At 40.2% G+C, this 19,460-nt stretch overlaps 1 protein-coding gene across 12 annotated transcripts in view; it reads right to left on the minus strand.

The window, feature by feature from the left end:
• The window catches only part of TENM4 (teneurin transmembrane protein 4), a 1,208,276-nt gene that overhangs the window by 108,900 nt on the left and 1,079,916 nt on the right, over positions 1-19,460 (minus strand). For 10 of the 12 annotated variants that reach the window (XM_066175594.1, XM_066175595.1, XM_066175593.1 and 7 more), the window contains 2 exons: positions 12,500-12,685; positions 6,061-6,087 (listed from right to left, as the gene is read on the minus strand). In XM_066175594.1, coding sequence (XP_066031691.1) covers positions 6,061-6,087; positions 12,500-12,685 — 213 coding nt within the window. The remainder of the gene's footprint in view (positions 1-6,060; positions 6,088-12,499; positions 12,686-19,460) is intronic. The other 2 variants (XM_066175599.1, XM_066175598.1) reach the window with 1 other exon arrangement.

A 19,460-nucleotide genomic window follows, 5' to 3' on the forward strand; every position in this document is an offset into this window, starting at 1 on the left:
GGGAAATGGGGTGTAGAAATGTCTTTAAAACAAACAAACAAAAAGTTTCACAGGGAGCTTTTTAAGTTCACAGAACCTTTCCCAGTGAAAAGAAGAAACCCAAAAATTTTTAGGACAGTTTTCTAAACAAGTGACTGATTTACAGGGACCAAATGGAAGAAGGAACAAAGGTGGTATGAAAAAGTCCTTTAGAAGAATCTTAAATATATTTTTCATTTACAAACAAATTTGTTGCATTTCAGTCTTTTAAAATGTGTATTCTGGGATGTGCAAATAATGTGTGTGTGTACACGTGAGCATGCTGTTGTGTATTTTGGTATTTATATATTATATTAGTATTTATATACTACAGAGGAGCCATTTATAGGCAAGGCTACTTGAAATTCTTCATTTTAATATCCTGCCTTCAGTTACTTACAACAGTGCCAAACTTTCAACCATTTATTCAGATTTTTTCCATGCTACAGCTAATTTATATGTTTGATCACTTATTTAAGTACAAGCTGAAAGCATTCAGCTATTTTGAGAATGAAAGAGAAAGAAGTGTATTAAACAACCTCCTAAAATTACTTAGCTAGCTAGGTAATCCCATTTTGGAGTAGATTTCTACTGGAGTAGAAATCCAGTTTGGAAGGGACCATTCTGACAGCAGAGATAGGAGTTTTTTCCCATCTCTAAAAATCATAGAATGGTTTGAGTTGGAATGGACCTTAACAGTCATCCAGTTCCAACCTCCCTGCCATGGCCAGGGACACCTTCCACTAGACCAGGCTGCTCAAAGCCCCATCCAATCTGGCCCTGACCACTTCAAGTGATGGGATATCCACAGCTTCCCCGGTAACCTGTGCCATTGCTTTAATTTATCTAGATGAAAAGCCTCTGAAGAAACCTTGCTTTATGTGGATACTGGATGGCTCCATTAGAGCTTGGCTGGTGCGTTACCACTGAGCACACCTCATGTCTTCACTCCTCAGACTCCTAAAAACCTTTGCTAGAAAGTTCTCTTCTATCCTACAGTTGCAGAGACTGAACAGAACAAAAGTACTGTTCTGTTGACCTGGACCGGAGTGAAGTGAGAAGCAGAAAGACTTGAATAAAGTTGAAGATATGATGATCTTGTCTCGTGTGAGAAGTGCCCAGGAAATGTAAGGGAAAACTAATGTAGCTATAAAAACAAGTAGCTCATACAGAACTGCATGTGCTCTACTCTCCCAGGCTTAGGAAAAAGAGAATTTGGAGTGGCAGAAAACAGATTATATAGTTTAGATGAGGCACCTTTGGCATCTGAGGAAATGGGAAGAGCTTGATGTCTCTCCTTGGACAATAGTGGCTCAAAAGACTACGATTATTTTCCACAAGTTCATGAAACACATAAACATTGAGAAGGGAAAACTTCTTAAAAGCTATTTAAGGTAAGGAGAATAATGCTGGCACAAGAACAAATGGACATATACCAAGTATGAAGAAATTCTGGCTAGAAATTATGAAAAAAATCATTTGCAAGGATCAAAGGAATGAAGTTCTGGAGCAGTCTCCCTGTGGGAGTGTTAAGGAGAAGATTCTTCAGTTACTTATCCACAGAGCTTGGTAAATTTATATAAAGTTTTACACAATGTGGTTGCCCTTGCCAGCAGAAGACTAGATGTTAACAAGGAGACCCCTTCCAATCCTATATATTTGAATTTTGTGCGCAATTCATTGCCTATATGAAACATGTTTGAGAATATTTGAATAGACTTTCAGTATTTACTCTGAAATCTTCTTGATCTGGACCCAGAGAAAGTAAGCCAAGCATTTCAGAAAGAGGACAAGCAGAGGAAAAGTATCACTCAGGAGAGGAAAGAGAGATGAGAGCGAGTATCTTATAAAATACTTCCCGAAATATATTTTCCTCTTCTTGAGTACTACAGGAATCCAGGGTGCCCAGATGAAAGAGAAGCATTTTTAAATACCTAAAGTAGGGTAACTCCTACCCACAATTTCATACGTCACTGTTTTGGCACTCTTTAAGTCTAAAAAGTAAGTTTGTCCCTTCCCACTAATGAGAACATAATCCCTGTTTCCTAGTCGATAAAGCTCTTCCAAGGAGCCAGAAAGAACTGTTTCCTGATAACAAATGGTTTTTCACAGGTATAGGAACATACAAGTTTTCCGATGCTTACCATTACATTAGAAGGTTCATTAAAATTTTAATGCTGTGAGGATTAAACTGAAGCCCTCTAGTTTCATGGTTTGGTAGGAGAGCAGACATTTTTAGGATGTCCAGAGAAAGTAAACTATTAAGAGGAAAAAAAAACCCAAACCAGCAGCTGTCAGAGGACTTGGGCCCTCAGAAAGTTAGAAGACAACAGAGATGTGTGAGCCACTACATCCAGGAGAATGGACCTATAAGTACTACCATTTCTGAACTGGTTCACTGCACAGAAACTTGACCATCACTTATGCTACACAGACAGGATGGTACAATATTCCTTATTCCACAAACAGTGGAAAGCACTTGATGAAAAACACTTGATGAAAAGATGATACAAAATAAACTTTATCCTCTCCTTCCCCCCATGCTGGGGAATAAAGCAAAGAGATCATCTTGTTTCCGAATTGCTTCTGAATGTCACCACAGCGGGATGGCTTAATCCTCAGAGATTTACACCACCATAATCTTGCAGCTCTGATTTCTCATAGCTAGAAGTCACCAATGATCCATTATTCCTGTCTGTGGTGTTAACTGTACTTGGGTGACTAAGAGAATTAAATACATGACTGGGGCTTTTTTGGAAAAGGAGGAGGAAACCCTTTATGTGAGTTTCAAACTTAAGCACATGTAAGAGCTGCTGAAAAATTCTGGAGGGCATTCACAAAGATGTCAGGTCTACCATGCAAGTGAAAGGAGAGACCAGGGAAACAATATAAAGTGGGTTAATTTTGAAACAGAGAAGCAAAGACCATCAGAGTCAAAGGAGACTGTCACCAGAAGTCATCCTCCAATTTTCAAGACTGTTGGTAAAATAATCTGCTCTTAATGATCTGTACAGTTAAAGCCTTCTCTAATTAGTCCAATTATAAGCAACATTTACTGGTATTTTTCTTCAAGGCAAACCTCACTGCCACTTGAAATAAGACTTAGAAGAAAAGACTATTTATTATCTTTTCCTCACTGTCAGTAGGAAAGCACCAATGGATGTTCTTATCAAGTCCCACAGACAGCAGTTGAGCTCTGGAACAAGTAGAACATGCCACACATGAAGATGCAAATGCCTGAAGTTTGAGGGAACAGCAACTGCTACAAGACCTGCAGAAGCTTCTCTAAGACTAAATGCGAGAAGCAAAGCATCAACTGATCCCTGCAAACTATGAAAGCTTGGTAAAATGTCCCAAAATCAACTCAACTCTGAAACTACCACTATGATGTTCTGACATGATGGGAATCCAGAAATCCTTAATCAGATGCATTCTCTAATAGAAAGGTTAAGAAGTAATTGACCAGAGCTCCTACACTTGTAACTAAGGGAACTGGCTTTGGTCAGACCTTGGTTTATCACTTACTTTCATGCTTCAGGAGCAGCTCTTGCAGCCACCCCTGAATTCTAACGCTGTTCAGCAACTTTAAAATTCAAACTAGCTGTTTATATATGCATCACTACAGTGTTAATGTGGTTAATGATTATTTTTGAAGAATTGATATTCAGTAATAGGAATTAATTACACTGATGTACCATCAGATCCAATGATATTCTGGATGGAGAAACTCTAAAATTAGCACCTCTTTTAATTATTATTAAAATAATAGGCACCTCTTCTCATTTTAAGCATTGCCAGTGTTAATTAGACCTTAGTTTAGAAGATTCTACTCTGAGTCTAGTTAGAGCTTCTTGGTTTAATTATGCTGATGTTTACTATTGAAACTTGCCCTCCCATTTAGGAACAATTCTACATCTTCTCTGACTGGTTTATTTTAAAGTTGTAGGAAAGATTCAGCAGTAAATCAGGCTCACCCTTTGACAACAGAGGATTACTGGGAAGGGATTTCAACCAGAAAGATGTTAATAATTAAGAAGGCCAAGAGGGCAGGAGTAATTTAGTTTTGAAAAATGCACACCATGCAGTTAGCCAAGTAAAAAACCATGTACTTTTAATGTTTCAGCTATTGCTAATCTTTCCAAAAGCAGCCATGCATAGCAAGAGACGATCCTTTATTCTCAGTATGTTGCTTAATCTGTTACCCACTGAAATACTCACTAAATATAATGTGTCTTTATTACTGGGCATAAAGGTGAGTCAAAAACTACCTAGAGGAAAAATGACAGCTACAGAAGAGTTAGTTAAAAAACCTGTGCCACTCAATGGGCAAATCAGTACTGAAGGCTCCTTGCCAGGGTCTGCAGGTTGATTTTTCATCCCTCCTATGCCCTCAATGCTTATCTGCTACTTTTTATGCAACCTTCTCCAATAGACATTGAGATGAAAAGGAGGAGTCCGGGGATTTTGAAACATGAAACACTGAGACGTGGAACACTAACAGTAGGTTCTGATCACGCTCCCTAATGATGGCCCATATCTTTGTCTGAGGGTGCCACCATGATTACTTCATAAGGGCACAATAAATGATTCTCTTTCCCTGATCTAAGAAAGAGAATGTATGTTTTCCTCCTAATTTAAATAAAGTCAAGCATGGTTTTTTTTGGTGCTAAGCAGTGAGAGAAAACTAGCTACCACTGTACAATCAACTGATCCATAAAGAGGCATCCTAAGGACAGCTACCAGTTACTGCATTACACTGAAGATGAAAATATTTGAACTATGGACATTTCCTCATCATTAGTATTTGTCTGTTCAAACATTTTTCCTCTTTGCAGTTGTTTCTGAATCTGCCTTTAATCCTCAATGGACAAAAAAGAAAAACATCGAATTATAAATTCACCCAGAGAAGTGAAGTCAGTAGGGCAACCATGTTTCTTGTCACAACACATAAGCCCTATATAGCAAAGACTTCATTTTAACTGTTCATGGGATCAATATTTGAGCATATCTTCATCCTCAGCCTCTTGCAGCTGTTATTTTTGATTGCTCAAAACCTGAAAAGAAGGATAATACTACAGAAAAAATTTGATTTGTTCAACCCGATTTTTTCATTTGTTTAACCAGCAAACATATGATGCTTGCGTGGTGTCAACACTGTGTTGCTGTTACTGTCAAATCAGCCATGTAGAAAAATACTTAAGTCCAACTCAATCATATTTATTGTCAGATTGTTGTATTTAACCATATGCATGCTATTTCAATATTTTTCAAAAGCAAAGTGCATTGTGGAACTGTCTGTTTCTATTAAAAAGTCCTGAAGTAATTTAGCTTATTGTTCTGATTAATAAATAACTGTAATTTTTTTAAAACAGTAGATGATCTCTGTTATCTAACAGTTCAATTCCTTTTCTTCTTTGTTGAAGGAAGACCTGGGTCCTAGACTTGTGTTACACATACAAACAGGAGCATTAGGTCGAATTTTGTTGTAGTGTACATTAATGCAGCATCACTAATTTCTACAGATTTTGTAGATTTATGCTACCAGAGGTTTTGAGATCATAGCATTTTTGTATTAGGAAAAAACCCCCAATATATAATTAGTCAAGACTTCCATGTAAGAGTTGGCAGTTGTGGATTAAATACATGAAGACTCCACACAGAAAATGCACTCACCTGTGTTACAAAAAGGACCACAGACATTTAATTAAAACACATCACTGTATAGGGTTCCTGCTGTATTAACAGACACTTCTTTTCTCCTGACTTGCCTTACCTGAGTGGGAAGGGTGCGGATGAGAGATGATTTGGAGGGGAGGGCAGGGACAAAGGAATGGGTAGGAACACTGATACAATGTTAACACAGGGTCACAGCACTTACACAGGTATTTCCTACCTAAATGACTGGAAAGTTCACCCTTCCAGACATTAGGGACCACTTTGGTGACAATGAGGAAGAGATGCAACCTCAACACAGCATGTTCACGGTGCATTTTTTAAAAAGAAACACAAAGACAATAGGAAAAATAGGAAGGAAGAGCATACCTTTCACTACCTTATCCAGATAGTGAGCTTGGGAGATAAAAGACAGGACATTTAAGGTAGGATTGAATAAGTGCATTGCGGCTTACTACGAGACTGTGCAGGTGCTAGAAAGGCAAAGGAGAGTTTGCTGTGATACGAAAAGAAAAACCTTGATTATGAGGAGAGAAAAAAGGAAGAAGGGTGGAGCACACTGCTCCTCAGTCAAATGGCTCAAGAAGGCTGTGTTAAGGCATTCAGTCATCTTTGCTCATTAAGATCAGGAAGAAAAACAGGAAAGTTCTATATATATATTTATGTGTTTAGATATATATATATATATATATCTATATATATCTATATATATATATATATATCTCAGGATACTGCAATGCTCTGCTCATTTGCAAGCCTCCCTCCACTTTACTGATTGCTTTGCATTTCATTAGGAAAGCAGAGATTTTTGAAAGTCTCCCACCTTACCTGATTGTCTTATATTTTTCCACACAAAAAGACACAGTTCTGTGACCTTACCAGACTGGTAGAGGCTTTTCCCTGGATCTTTCTAATGGTAATATACTGCATTTATGCAGCATTTTCTAGCCCCAGATCAAATTACTGTACAAATATTAAATTAACCTCATTGCAACTCTACCAGATAGGCAAGTATTAATATATTCATTTCAAGGAGGGCTAAAGAAAAAGTAAAAAAGATAGTTATAGGTGTCATGGGAACAGTCATGTACCCAGTTCCCACGGAACACTGATTTGGAAAGCCACCTTCTTATTGATTTTCTGGTGTCAAGCAGAAAGCTGGTGGCAAAGACATGCTCTGCCTCGGAGAGCTCTGGCTCATGCCAGCAGGCGGCACTCTCTGTCCTAACACCAGCTGGTCTTTATTAATAAAAGAGAGGCTCCGAATCCTGCATTTCTCTATTTCAATACCTACTTAAACATTATTTCTCTTGTTCTCTGGCCCACTCCCTGCAATCTCAGCCTCAGCTCTGTCCTGGTACTTTTTGAAGAAGATTTTGTTTCAGGTTTGTTCAGGCAGACTGTCCACCCAGCCCCTGCAGGAATTATTTTTCCCACCTGTGAATGGATCTGTACAGGAACTATTGTCAGTAAGTGGAGAGGGCTGGGACAGCTCCCATCTAGTGTGGGGCAGTTGTGAGGCTTGGCAAAGAGGTGAATTAATCATATTGATGTGGTGGGAGCAATGCAGGAAGCACAGCATCACCATCTGCTTGGATGGTGGCTGAAGCCTAGGAATGTGTCTCTTGGATTTTGACATCCATAGCAGCCCAGCCTGTTAACTCAGGCAGTCAGCGTGCAGCTGATGGCAGTGGAAGCAGCTGCCAATGCCAACCATGTGTCAGTTACGTATCAATGTTTTCTTGTAATTTGAAAAATAATAGGGTTTCCTACAGGAGTAGCAGGACTCTTTCTTTTGTAAACCCATACAGGCTATACTCCTGGCATTAAAATATCAACTTATTCCCTACAGACACTCCTTTAAAACCCTGTGGGCATATGGGACATGCTGAGAAATTATGCAGGGCTTTAAAAGAAAAGATACTTTTTTAAGGTGTCCTCTGCACCACCACACTCAGCTCCATGTCACCACCCTACTCCTGGAAGCCACTTTAGAACTGCTATGGGAGGAGCTCCCATGGCTATTTTTTAGTGTGAAAGCCCCCCTGTTTCACCAGTCTGAGCTAATTTGCTTTGCTTTGTCTGGAACACAATTATAAGAGTACTTCTCCTGGCTCACAGAGAGGGTGGGAATGAAGAGAGAAGTGAGAGATGCTGCAGGCAGGTCCTTGAGAAGGACTTGTTTCCCACTATGCTCTCCTTCTTCATTTCCCAAATATTCTTTTTCCCTTTATCTTTCCTATGAGATAAAGTGGACAGAGCCTCAGGGAAATCACTGGAGTTAACCTGAGATCACACAAATGTAAAGGAGAGGAGAAAGTAAACATCCATTGCTGAACCAGGGACAGCATAAGAAGTTCATGCTACAGGGTCAGGGAAAGCACTGTACTTGAAGTTCATCTGTGCTTAATATTTACTGGCAAATATGCTGCCAAACTATTTAAGGCCAGATTAGCTTCAGATTGATTCAAGATCATGTCAGAACAAAGCAGCAAGTGTGTATTTGCCACTGACAGCTATAACCATGGTCTTCTCTTGCTCAAAGATACCCATCTCAACCAGGCAGGGTGAGTGCCAGAGGGTCACATAGAGCTCAGCTTCTGCTGTGGAAACACTTGAGCAGTGACTGTTGGGGAGAGGGTAGAATCACAGAATCATTTAAGTTGGAAAAGACCTCTAAGATCACTGAGTGCAACCACTAACCCAGTACTTCCAGGTCCACCACTAAACCCTGCCCCAAAGCAACACATCTATAAGATAGGAAGAACCTCCCTCAGACACTGGTAGGCTTATTTTTGTCTTGGGCCATGCATGGGCTGAGTTGCTTTATGGATTCAAAGGGCAGAAGTGATGTGTTAGAAAGCTGGGGCAAAGAGACCAGAATCCACCTGTAAAGTGCCTTGTCTGGATTCCAGTTGCTCCAGCAGAAATGGAGCGGCACTGATTACAACCTCAGCTATTCAAAACACATGTGATTATTTATGCAAGAAGACTGATGAAAGGCAAACTTAAAGGGGCAGATTTCTCAAAAATCAGAGTTTTGCTATGTAAAACAAACCCCATGCTGATGGCGCCATAAGCAGAAGCCGGCGTGGGACAGGCTGTCTGCCTGTCTGTCTGGGCATTGTTATTGCACACATCACCCATGTGTGCCAGGACCAGATTTGTGAAAGGAGTTAGACATGTAGCTTTTGCAGAGGTCAATGGGGATTAGGAACTGAGGTGCTTTGAAATCCTGCTAGGTAGACTGTGGAGTGTTTGGAGAACTAGCTGCTGGTCCCTCAGGTCTCCAGAGACTGTAGTATTTAGCTGCAGCAACTGAACTTCCAGAGATGGCTTTGGTCTTGTGTCCAGGCTGTTCAAGGATAGTGAATATCCTGACTCCACCATGCAGGGAAGCCCCATCTGAAATTATTTTTCTAAATAACCCTGTATAAATCATATAAGCTGGACAGGGAGCTTTCACACGGGCTTGTAATCATAGAACAGGGAAGAACAGCCTTAAACTGAAGGAGGACAGGTTCAGATTGGGTATTAGGAAGAAATTTTTTACTGTAAAGGTGGTGAGGCACTGGCACATGTTGCCCAGAGAAACTGTGGATGCCTCATCACTGGAAGTGTTCAAGAAAACTTTGAATGGGGCTTGGGGCAACCTAGTCAAGTGAAAGGTTCCCTATCCATGTCAGCAGGGTTGGAACTAGATGATCTTAAAGGTCCAAACAATTCTGTGATTCTATGACTTTTTATTAAACCCAGGAAATTTTCTGTGCTGCTTCCTATGAGGCAAACACTGAGAGCAGCCTACTACAGAGCTGAGCTGCACTTTGGCCTTTCAGAGCCACAGTAAGAGGGTTTATTTCACATGTAAACTCAATGCTCCTAAAACCCTGGATGTAGTTTGGGTTAGAACAGAAGAAGCTTGAATTCTTGCAATGTCTCTAACTGGGGATGAATTTGGAACATGCTGGAGAACCCACCATGGGAGTCTGGCACTGATGCTGTTGTGATAGTGTGTTTAGTTCCTTTCAGAAACTGACCAAACCCTTCTGCTGTGTTTCAGAATTCCTGCAGTTAGATAATCAATTTTGTGCTCTACTCTCCTGCACTAAGTTTGCTGAATTGGGATGATGAATGCAAGCTTCTGCATCAATTTCCTAGTTGGGAATTAACTGGGGTTACTTTAATGACATCTCTGAATGTGAGCAATCAAGATAGTACATTCAGTGACACAACTCTTTGTAGGAGCACACAAAATTAATCCACTGGGATCAGAGTACCTTGAACACCATAAGAAAGAGCCTCCTATGACCTACAAAACAAAAGGATGTCTTACTTTCACACATGCTCGACAGGAAATGGAAGAAAGGTCCCTTACTGGTATTGTCCATTCCTACCGTGTTACCTGCGCACACGGCAATACTGGTAAAGCATCACTTCAGCAATGGGGTTTTATGCTTGCCAGCACTAAAGCAAACCGGGCCATGACACAGACATACACGGAATTACCATCAACAGAACAATTTGCCATGCAGGGAAATTACACAAGGACAAGGGGAATGCTTTCCACATACTTAATGTAATTCCAAGTCAATGTCCTTTCATTTGTGCCAATATAACTAGCTTATTACTCCTGCTAAAGCCATTCAATTTTCTTGGGTATTTACAACTTTGCCAAATCTCCTTTACATTCTACACATTTATCAATGAAATATTCTGTAGGAAATAGTGTTTACAGCTTCAGAGGCAGGAAATTATGTACAAATTTGTTGCTAAATCACCATCCAAGGAGATGAGGAGGGGGGAAAGTGAAAAGAAACAGAGTTGCTCCAGCACTCTGAGTATCAAAGAATGATTCCTTAACCAAGGCAGTGCTGCAACAGGAAGGTAGCAGCACATGAAATGAGAGTGTGCACCAATAAAATCTCAATGCTGACTGCATTGCAGTGCTGGCCTTCCCCATGATAACACTTGTACTTAGAGTGAGAAATACTACAAATGAATTTAATTACCATGAAAGGTAAAAGCTTGTTGTTTGAAAACAGTCCAGGCATATCAGCTGTGTGGAGAATTATCATATACTGAACTAATGGCATTTTGGTTTTACAGCAGAACTAATAAAATGGCACTAAGGGGATGAATCAGGCATTTTTTTTTTTTTCCCTGCATAAATAAGTCCCACATAAAAGTGTCCCCTGGATTTGGGGCCTTTGCTGATTTGTTTTTTAAACTCTTTCATGAATCTGTGTTGCTTTCCCAATCAAACTCCTTGAATAAAAGGCAATAAAATAATATTTTAGAAAGAGAGGATTTCAATTAACACAGGACCGCTCTCTTTTAATTTTAAAGTAATTTAAGAAAGGTTAGTTTTTCAAGCCCTTTCTCAAGAAAAGAAATGAAAGCTGCTCGGGACATTGACAAGAAAGCAGAATGCAATGTCTAATGAGACAGAGGAAGTTTTAAAAGCTAGATATTTTTCATTAGGTGGATGCATGTGGAGGCCATAATGTGATAGGGTGACGTTAGCATAAATAAATGATAAGTAGAATTGAGCCACAGATATGGTTTGTAACATTATCCTAATGCTGAAATTAAAATACTGAGATTAGGCTTCATTTCCTGTCTTTGCGTGTGCAAATGCACCTGGTGTTCAAGCAAGGGAAGTGATGTCTCATGTAACTAAGCTGCTAATCCACACAATAACTATGCTGATATTTGCCCAGGTATTGCTAGTGGTTATTCTTGATGAAATGTGATTTTTAGTTATCATGACATAATGAAAGTAATATAGAGGTAAATTTTCTTGTCTTTAAAAGAAGCCGATTAAAATAAAATGACTGGATGAGAATTTTCATTCTGGAACAATTCTTCTAAAGTCAACTGAAATTTTTCAGGTCCACATAGGCATTATTGAGAACAGAACTGGACTCACTAATTTAGTTTTCTATTAATATACAATAAAAGGCACCTGGGGAGTTTAGGGTTACTGATTTTATAGCATGACTATGGAAGTGGAACTGAAGAGGCTGAATGCATGACAATCAGAAAGAAGGAAGAAGGGAAAATGCATTAAGTAGTTAAGTGAGAGAAGGAAAAAGGTGAAGCCAAGGCAATTCATTAATGATGCTGCAAATTGCTCAATAAGAGAACTGAACCTCTTTGCATGATTTAGGGCATATTGTTGGCTTCTTATTAATAATAACATCAATAACAAGAGACATGAAGGAGAGAGCTCATGAGTAGTGCCAGTGCATGAGGAATACAGAAGCAAAGTGAGAGGGAAGTGAAATGGTTAGAAAGGTAGCCGAACAGACAAGGCATAAGCAAGACAGAGTTAAATATCAGCCAGAAATCATCTGACTGCAGTTTCCTCTTTTATACTGGCAAGTAAAGTGACAGTGCAAATGATGTAGCAAATAAAAGGAAAGAAAACTTAAAAATCAGATGCATGTTTCTAAAAATGTTGTCACCATAGTGCAGAGGAGTCTTGGAGGCCAGAGAAAGACCTCTCAAGAGAGGTAAAGTGGGATGTTTTTAAAAAAAGCTTCTAGCTGACATTTAAAGGCTTGCAAACACCACATAGGTGTACTTCATGTCTGATAATAAAACATATATATAGCCATGTCACCAACAAATGAAAGGACATTTTGTCTTGTTCCCACATGAAAATGTATGATATCAGAATCTGAAACCCAAGAACAAAGGTGCTCATGCTACACTAAGTCACACATATTCAATTAAGCATGCGCCTTTTCTCCTCCCTAATCATCAATTACTCTCTTAAAAGGAGTCGGGTTTTCTTTCTCCCTACCAATGGTGCAGTGCTCTCCGTTCCAGCCGGGGCTGCATTCACACTTGCCATCCCGGCAGGTCCCGTGCTCATTGCAGCGTGGGTGACACGCCCGCTGATCACAGGCCGTGCCCATCCAGCCCTCCTCGCAGCGGCAGGTGCCCCCGACACAAATGCCGTGTCCTCCGCAGTCCGCTGCACAAATCTCTGTGGGAGAGGAGACAACAGAGAGGAGGGGATATGGGTGGAGAGAGAGAAGGGAGAGGGGGAAAATCCAGAGTGTTATTGTTAAGAAAAGCAGACACACTTCACTACCTTGCCTTATGGGGCAATGAAAGGAATTCCTAGAGCTCATAACACTAATCCTCCCTGACAATAAGAATCTAATAAGTGTATTACAAAAAAGAGATGGACACGGATTGCAAGGGTCTGCTGTGATTGATCCTGCTATTTGCTTTCTAAGTCTCTTGCACTCTTCAAGCTTTTGTGATACTCAAATCGAAAGGGGAAGGCTCTTCCAAAAAGCAGAACGGAAGTCACATTTAATTAAAATCTGGTTAAATGTGGAAACAATGTGCTGATAAACTACTGATGCTGAAGTTAAGTGCCGGCAAAGCCTGCTTATGACTTCTTGAACCACAGTTCTGGGGATGGGATTCATTAAAATCCTTCTTCTCTCCTTAAAATTAGGAAAGGATATTTCTACCAAATCTGCACATCTTTTATGTCCCTATTCTCCTACCACCCCATTAAAAATCCCCTCTCAGACATTCAGAGGTATAACTCTATCTTTTGTGAGCCACATGCACTGGAGCTGATAGGATGGTGCCTGTTGCTAAGTCCTAGCAGAGTTAATGGAAGCACAGTCACAGCCAGATATTTTGGTACTTACCTCCAAAAAGCAAAGAGCTAAAGGACCTTGCCTTTTCAGGGACGATGGCCTTCCCAAACCTCCCTGAGCCCCAGTAGGCCTGAAGACACAGGCATAATATTTTTGCTCAGCACTAGACTTTTGTCTAAAACCTGGCATAGCTTTGGCATGAATTTGGGAGACCTGTTTTTATCTACACTGTATTTTTATCTACACTGTATTTGTCTGGAAAAACAGAGACTTGATGGAGAAGAGTTACTCAAGAATCAGGTGTTAAAGTGTCTGTTACCACCATTACTATACAGGATTGATTTCAAAGAAAAAAACAAAGCCCAAATACTGATGCAGTGTAGCACTGCAGATGAAATGAAATGAATCTCTTTCTTCTCCAGACTCATTACTTGGCTGTTACTTTACATCTCTCATAAGCCATCCTGACTACACTCTCCCTTCCTCAACTGAAGGAGAGGCAAATCACAGTATTTCAGCCTATGAGGTTTTCTCTCTGACTTCTGCCTGGGGCTTCTAAATTCCCAAATGTTTTGACCTCAAGCCTTCTGCTTCACTGAGCCATTTTATAGATAAGGACACAGTTCCTTTTGAGGACACAGAGATGTGAACAGAAATGCTGAGCAGGGCTGGGCTGGAAACTCAGAAAGGGGTACCAAGGTACTCTGCAGTGCAAATTTTTTCTCTGTCCCACTGGCTGCATATAAAATATTCAAAACTTCTCAGCCTGCATTAACATCATACCTGACTGAAATTCAGAAGTACTTAAGTTGCTTTTAGTCTTTGAATACCCCATTTACAGGACATTTGGGCTGTTCAAGAACTTTTGATATGATCCTGATACAGGGTAGGAACATCCACTTCAGCTCCAGAAGTAAAGTGGTGCACCACAGCAGGGAGCTGTGAGGTCTTCAACCCCTTATGAAATGGACTTACGATGAAAAGAATCAGAGAGTTCTTTGGACAATGGTAATTTATGACAGGAACAAGAGTAATGCCTTGCATGTCTAGAAAATACCTAATTTTTCAAATATGACATGAGAACAATATCTAACTCTTGCTTCCCAAAAAGCTGAGGACGGTGGAACACTTTCCAGTAAAACTCCTTTTACTGCAGCATCATGGATGTCTCCAAACCCCCTCAAACACTTAGTCCTATATGCTTAAGTCTCTTAGTGAAAGCACTCTGGAGTTCAAATGGGCTTAAGATACTCAGGAACTTGTATGTATCATTTATAATCAAACTTGCAAAAGTACTTGGGGATCTTGGGTACTTAAACAGGGCATGTGCACACACCACTTGCTGTTGAGATGCAACAGAATCTAATGTAGGATTTATTGGAAGCAAGTAGAAATCACACCATCAAACAATAAAGGCATGGCTGAGGAAGGGCTCAAGTTGCTGTCAGAAGTTTTCAGTTTGCATGTGGTATTGAGACACAGATTTTCATAGCTCCTGGCTGCGAAGGAGGTAATATCATACTATAGTACCCAATAAGAGCATAAGGGATGGGCAATTATTGACTTGCTGAAGGGCTGGAGCCCAGACTAGAGTTTTCTACTTTTTTTCCCAACTGCCAGACAGCACTGCAATGGAGCATGGGCTGGTCAGGGTGGTGATGAACACATAGGACCTGCAAGTTGGTTAATTTAGCAGTAAAGATGCACAAAAAAAAAAAAGAAAAAAAAAAAAGAAAAAAAAAAGAAAAAAAAAAAAGTAAAAAAAAAAAAAGTAAATTTGGTTCTCCTTGGCTGACCTGATAAACAAAGTCTAGAGAAGGATAAAGGAAACAGCAGATAAAAAATCAAAAGCCAGATTTATGCTGCTAAAATTTCAGCAAGCTGAGAAGAAATACCTTGAGAAAGCACAAAGTCTGAGAGTACTGGTATTTAAGCCTGAACTCCAAAAATTATTGTTTTAGCCTCTGGTGCTTTCCAGCACTCTGTTACCATAGAGTTACTCTAGTTAGACTGCAATCCCTCCTCTGGTTATTAGTTTACATTCTTTATTCATAAGCGTTGAACTTTGATCTCAGAATATCAAATCAGATGTAATTTTTCTTGCTCCCAGTTTACCAAGCAACCCAGAGAATGCCAGCTTGGTCTCTTCATACCTTCATTATACTATGTTCTCTGTCTATGTAAAAAAATTCTTCCTTATATCTAGTCTAAATCTACCCTCTTTGAGTTTAAAACTATTATCCCTTGTCTTATCACTACAGGCTCTATTAAAATATCTGTTCCCATCTTTCTTATAAGACCCTTTTTAGTTGTTAAAAGGCCCAAATAAAGTCTCCCCAGAGCCTTCGGTCCCCCAGGCTGAACAGCCCAAACTGTTTCGGTCTGTCCCCATAGCAGAGGTGCCTCAGTCCTCTCACTATCTTTGTGGCTTCCTCTAGACTTGCTCAAACAGATCCACATCCTTCTTGTGCTGGAGACCCCCGCAGCTGGGTCCCAGAGCTGGATGTAGCACTCCAGGTGGGGTCTCACAAAAATGGAGGGGCAGAATCCCCTCCCTCGCCCTGCTGGCACCACTGCTTTGGATGCAGCCCAGGGCAATACTGATTTTCCTGGGCTGTGAGAGCACATTGCCAGGTCATGTCCAGCTTTTCATCCACCCCCAAGTCCTTCTCCTCAGGGCTGCTTTCAATCCCTCACCTCCAAGCCTGTATGGATCCTGAGGGTTCCCCTGACTCAGGTGCAGCACCTTTTAGATAAAGTAACCAGGGCATAAAGAAGGAAAGTGATGGATCCACAGGTAAATGTGAACTCTGAGACAGGCACATGAACTCCTTTATGCCCCGATATGCAGTCTTGCATGCTGCAGGTAAGATGGAAATGTCAGATGTCTACAGATTGGTGGTGGAGGAAAAAAACCCCAGAGATAATAGGAATAGTGACAGTCAGAAGCCTTCCTGGAGTTATTTAAAAGTGTCAAACAAGGATAATGGAGTGCATTAAAAATGGTGAAGAGAAAAGAAAAATCATGTTCTGAAAAGCAGAGTCTCTGTGCAGTCATTCCTATGAAAAAGGATGGAAAACCCCCTGGGACATTTACATCTTGACTGAAATATTTCTCAGACAACATGCTGCCAAGGAACAGTTTTGCACACGTGGGCCAGGGATATGTACTGCATGGTATCAACAAATACATCTTAGGCTAACCCAGAATGGGAATGTTTGGAACATTTTGTGTTTCATCTCCCACCCAGCTGAGACCCCAGCCAAACCACCACCCATGCACACAAAAGCGTGCAGGTTCCAGGTTATGAATGTACAATTCATATATAATGGATATATAAGGTGGTTTGGATTCCTAGGCCCCAAGAGCTCTCAGCTGTGAAGAACACTTGTGAAGCAAAATACTTACGACAGTCTCACTAAAATGTAGTTAAATTATTTCTGACAGTAAACCAGGAGCCAGAAACTCTCAAAACTACATCATCCATTTAGCTGCCAGTTTAAAGATAGGTGGGTATCCTACAATTTAAATAGCCTTACAACACACAACCTGCTACATGCCCTGGTTCTTTACAACACAGTTCTCTTAAATGCTCACAGGTTTCTAATGGGTGATTAAATAGAGTAGCTTTTACTTTCCTGGTGGCACTCAAAGAAATGATCAAAATGGATTTCAAATTAAGCTTCCACTTAAATACATGTCTTTTTGGACAGAATAAGACAGCTTAGGCTGTTCTACAGAAAAGGGCAGGTGAATTGTTTCTTTGTCATTCAGTCCCAGGGACAGAATTTGTCACCTCTGTTCTTATTACAAGCTGCATTTTTTGGTACATTTCCCAATTCTGTTGTTAAAATTAAAGGACATGATTAGTTACCATCTGAGCTGCATGAGCAAATGAGAAGGAAAGCTTTTAATTCTCCTATTACAGTATTCACAGACTGGCCAGCTGCACTATATTGCTCCTGCCTATTTAAGCTTAGTTAGAACGCTCTGCCTGTGCATAAAAGACCTGCCTGTTAAATATTTTCACACCAGCTGTTCCCAAAAGGTGACTAAATATTTCCTTTCATCTTTAATCTCATCCAGTGTTTGTATGAAGAGCTTAGCCACTCCTTATCCTTTCCTAGAGGTGCACTGTGTTTTATCTCATCTACAGTGCAGCTCTCAAAGCTGTTTGTAGTTCCTTGAAGAGAGAGGATCCTATGAGTAAATCTTGTGCCCAATTCTAAGAGCAAATATGAGGCTTAAGGTTCTGAAAAAGTACAATCAAGCCAAGCACCTCTGTGAGAATCACCTGGACTTGGAGCAGTACCTTGTATTTTGCTCCCTGATGTTTGTACTTACCACAAGGCACTGATGGATGGTAACTGATTAATAGATGCAGACTTTTTCTAAGGAGTCAAGTTCGTATCAACGTTCCCATCTGGGGTTTTGTCACGTTATTGACTTGGAGTGATGTCTTGCATTGCCTGCATCTCACCTCATGCTATGTCATTCTTACCTGAAGAACTGAACTGGGCCTAATTGCCCTCTGTGGTTCAAGAAAGGAAAGAGAGTTTCAGAGGATGATTCACTTGAAATCTCTTTCAGGGAGAATTCCTGGAGGAGACAGTGCTCAAGGCATTGCTGAGCTTGGGGTAGTTCATCCAGAGGTCTTAGGTTATCATAAACATTATTCTTAGGAAAGGATAGTGCTATTCCAATAGGATTCTGCTTATTTTTCATGCAAATAATCAAAAAAGAAATTACTTATCTTCAGTTCCAGAACCTGCTCATCCTCACCAGGAACCAGCCTATTACTGGGGCTCAGAGCAACCTGGTCTAATGGAAGGTGTCTCTGTCCATGCCAGGGGGGTGGGAACTAACCAACCTTTAAAGCCTCTTCCATCTCAAACCATTTTGTGATTCTATGAGCCCAGACTCAACTGCCTGCTGGCTAGTTTTTTGACAATTTTTTTTATTTTTCTCATTATCTCCTCATGATTAGGTGAGGTACTTCCCTCTGGTCTGTTAAAACTGCCTCATAATTTCTCAAGGCTCTCTTTAAAATCTTAATCTATCTTGAATCTCACCCAAAATCCTGACAGTGGCTGCTGATGTGCCTTAACTTCTCCACAGTGCGTTGACAAAAACTGTAATGGAATTTTATTCTGTCTCCACCGGCATGTCTCTCTGTTGTTGTTCACTTAAAGTTTAAGAATCTCAACTATCTGAGGCCAATATTATCCTTTTTGTTCTGCATTTGCACTGTGCCAGGTATAATGAGGTCACAGTCCATTAACAGCGCTTCAGAAGTTAGAACACTAAAGCAATTACTCATACTAATAAAAAACTTGTACCTGCTTCTTTCTCTCTCTTTTTTTTTTTTTTGCATATTCTGCTAAAAACTGACATAAATCTGTCCCCTTAAGAACAAAAAGTCTGCTATGTTGCCTTTGATATTTCAGAAGAAAAGTGGGAAAAGAAATCTATCAAACACTAACCCACCAGTGCAGTGCTTTGTTCATGGCCCTCTTTAATTGATGGAACAGACACAGGAGCCTCCAAGACAGGAAACAGCATCATTCAGAATTTCATAATATTTTCACATTACATTAAAGAGTGGAGTTGGGAAAGGGATAATGATGCTAATTTGTGCTTCATTTCTAGCAAATCCATTTTTACATGTTTACCCCCATCCCCCACATATCCTCAAATTGGCTTGACAACAGTTTAAAGCTTTCCAGCTTTGAGATGACCAATGCAGATGAAAATCTTTCTTTAGCATTCATGTGATGCAGAATCAGAGATTTAGCTGCTTCTGACCTGTCTGCTAAATCCTTTAATAAATATGGATTTAGTGCTAAAATATAAGATCAGGTGAAATTGCTCAGAGCTTCCTGAAAACTGGGTCAGTTCTACTGACCTTCAATATATTAATAGAAAATTTAATAATTAAAAATCTGCCTTAGCTTGGATTTTCCCATTTCAAGTTGGCTCATTTGAGGCCATTTCCAGCCTCAGACAGATTTTTTTTTTCCAGAAAAGCACAGCAGAGAGGCAGTGCACAGAGATAAAAGGCTGAGTTTGGTGAGGAAATAAGCCGTGTTTTCATGACCTGCTTTAGAAGGTAATTTATGGGGAATATCTGGGAAAAGCAA

Source organism: Chamaea fasciata, unplaced genomic scaffold (genome assembly GCF_029207755.1).
Source record: "Chamaea fasciata isolate MVZ Bird 193981 ecotype frontalis unplaced genomic scaffold, bChaFas1.0.hap1 SCAF_2, whole genome shotgun sequence".
Taxonomy (NCBI): domain Eukaryota; kingdom Metazoa; phylum Chordata; class Aves; order Passeriformes; family Sylviidae; genus Chamaea; species Chamaea fasciata.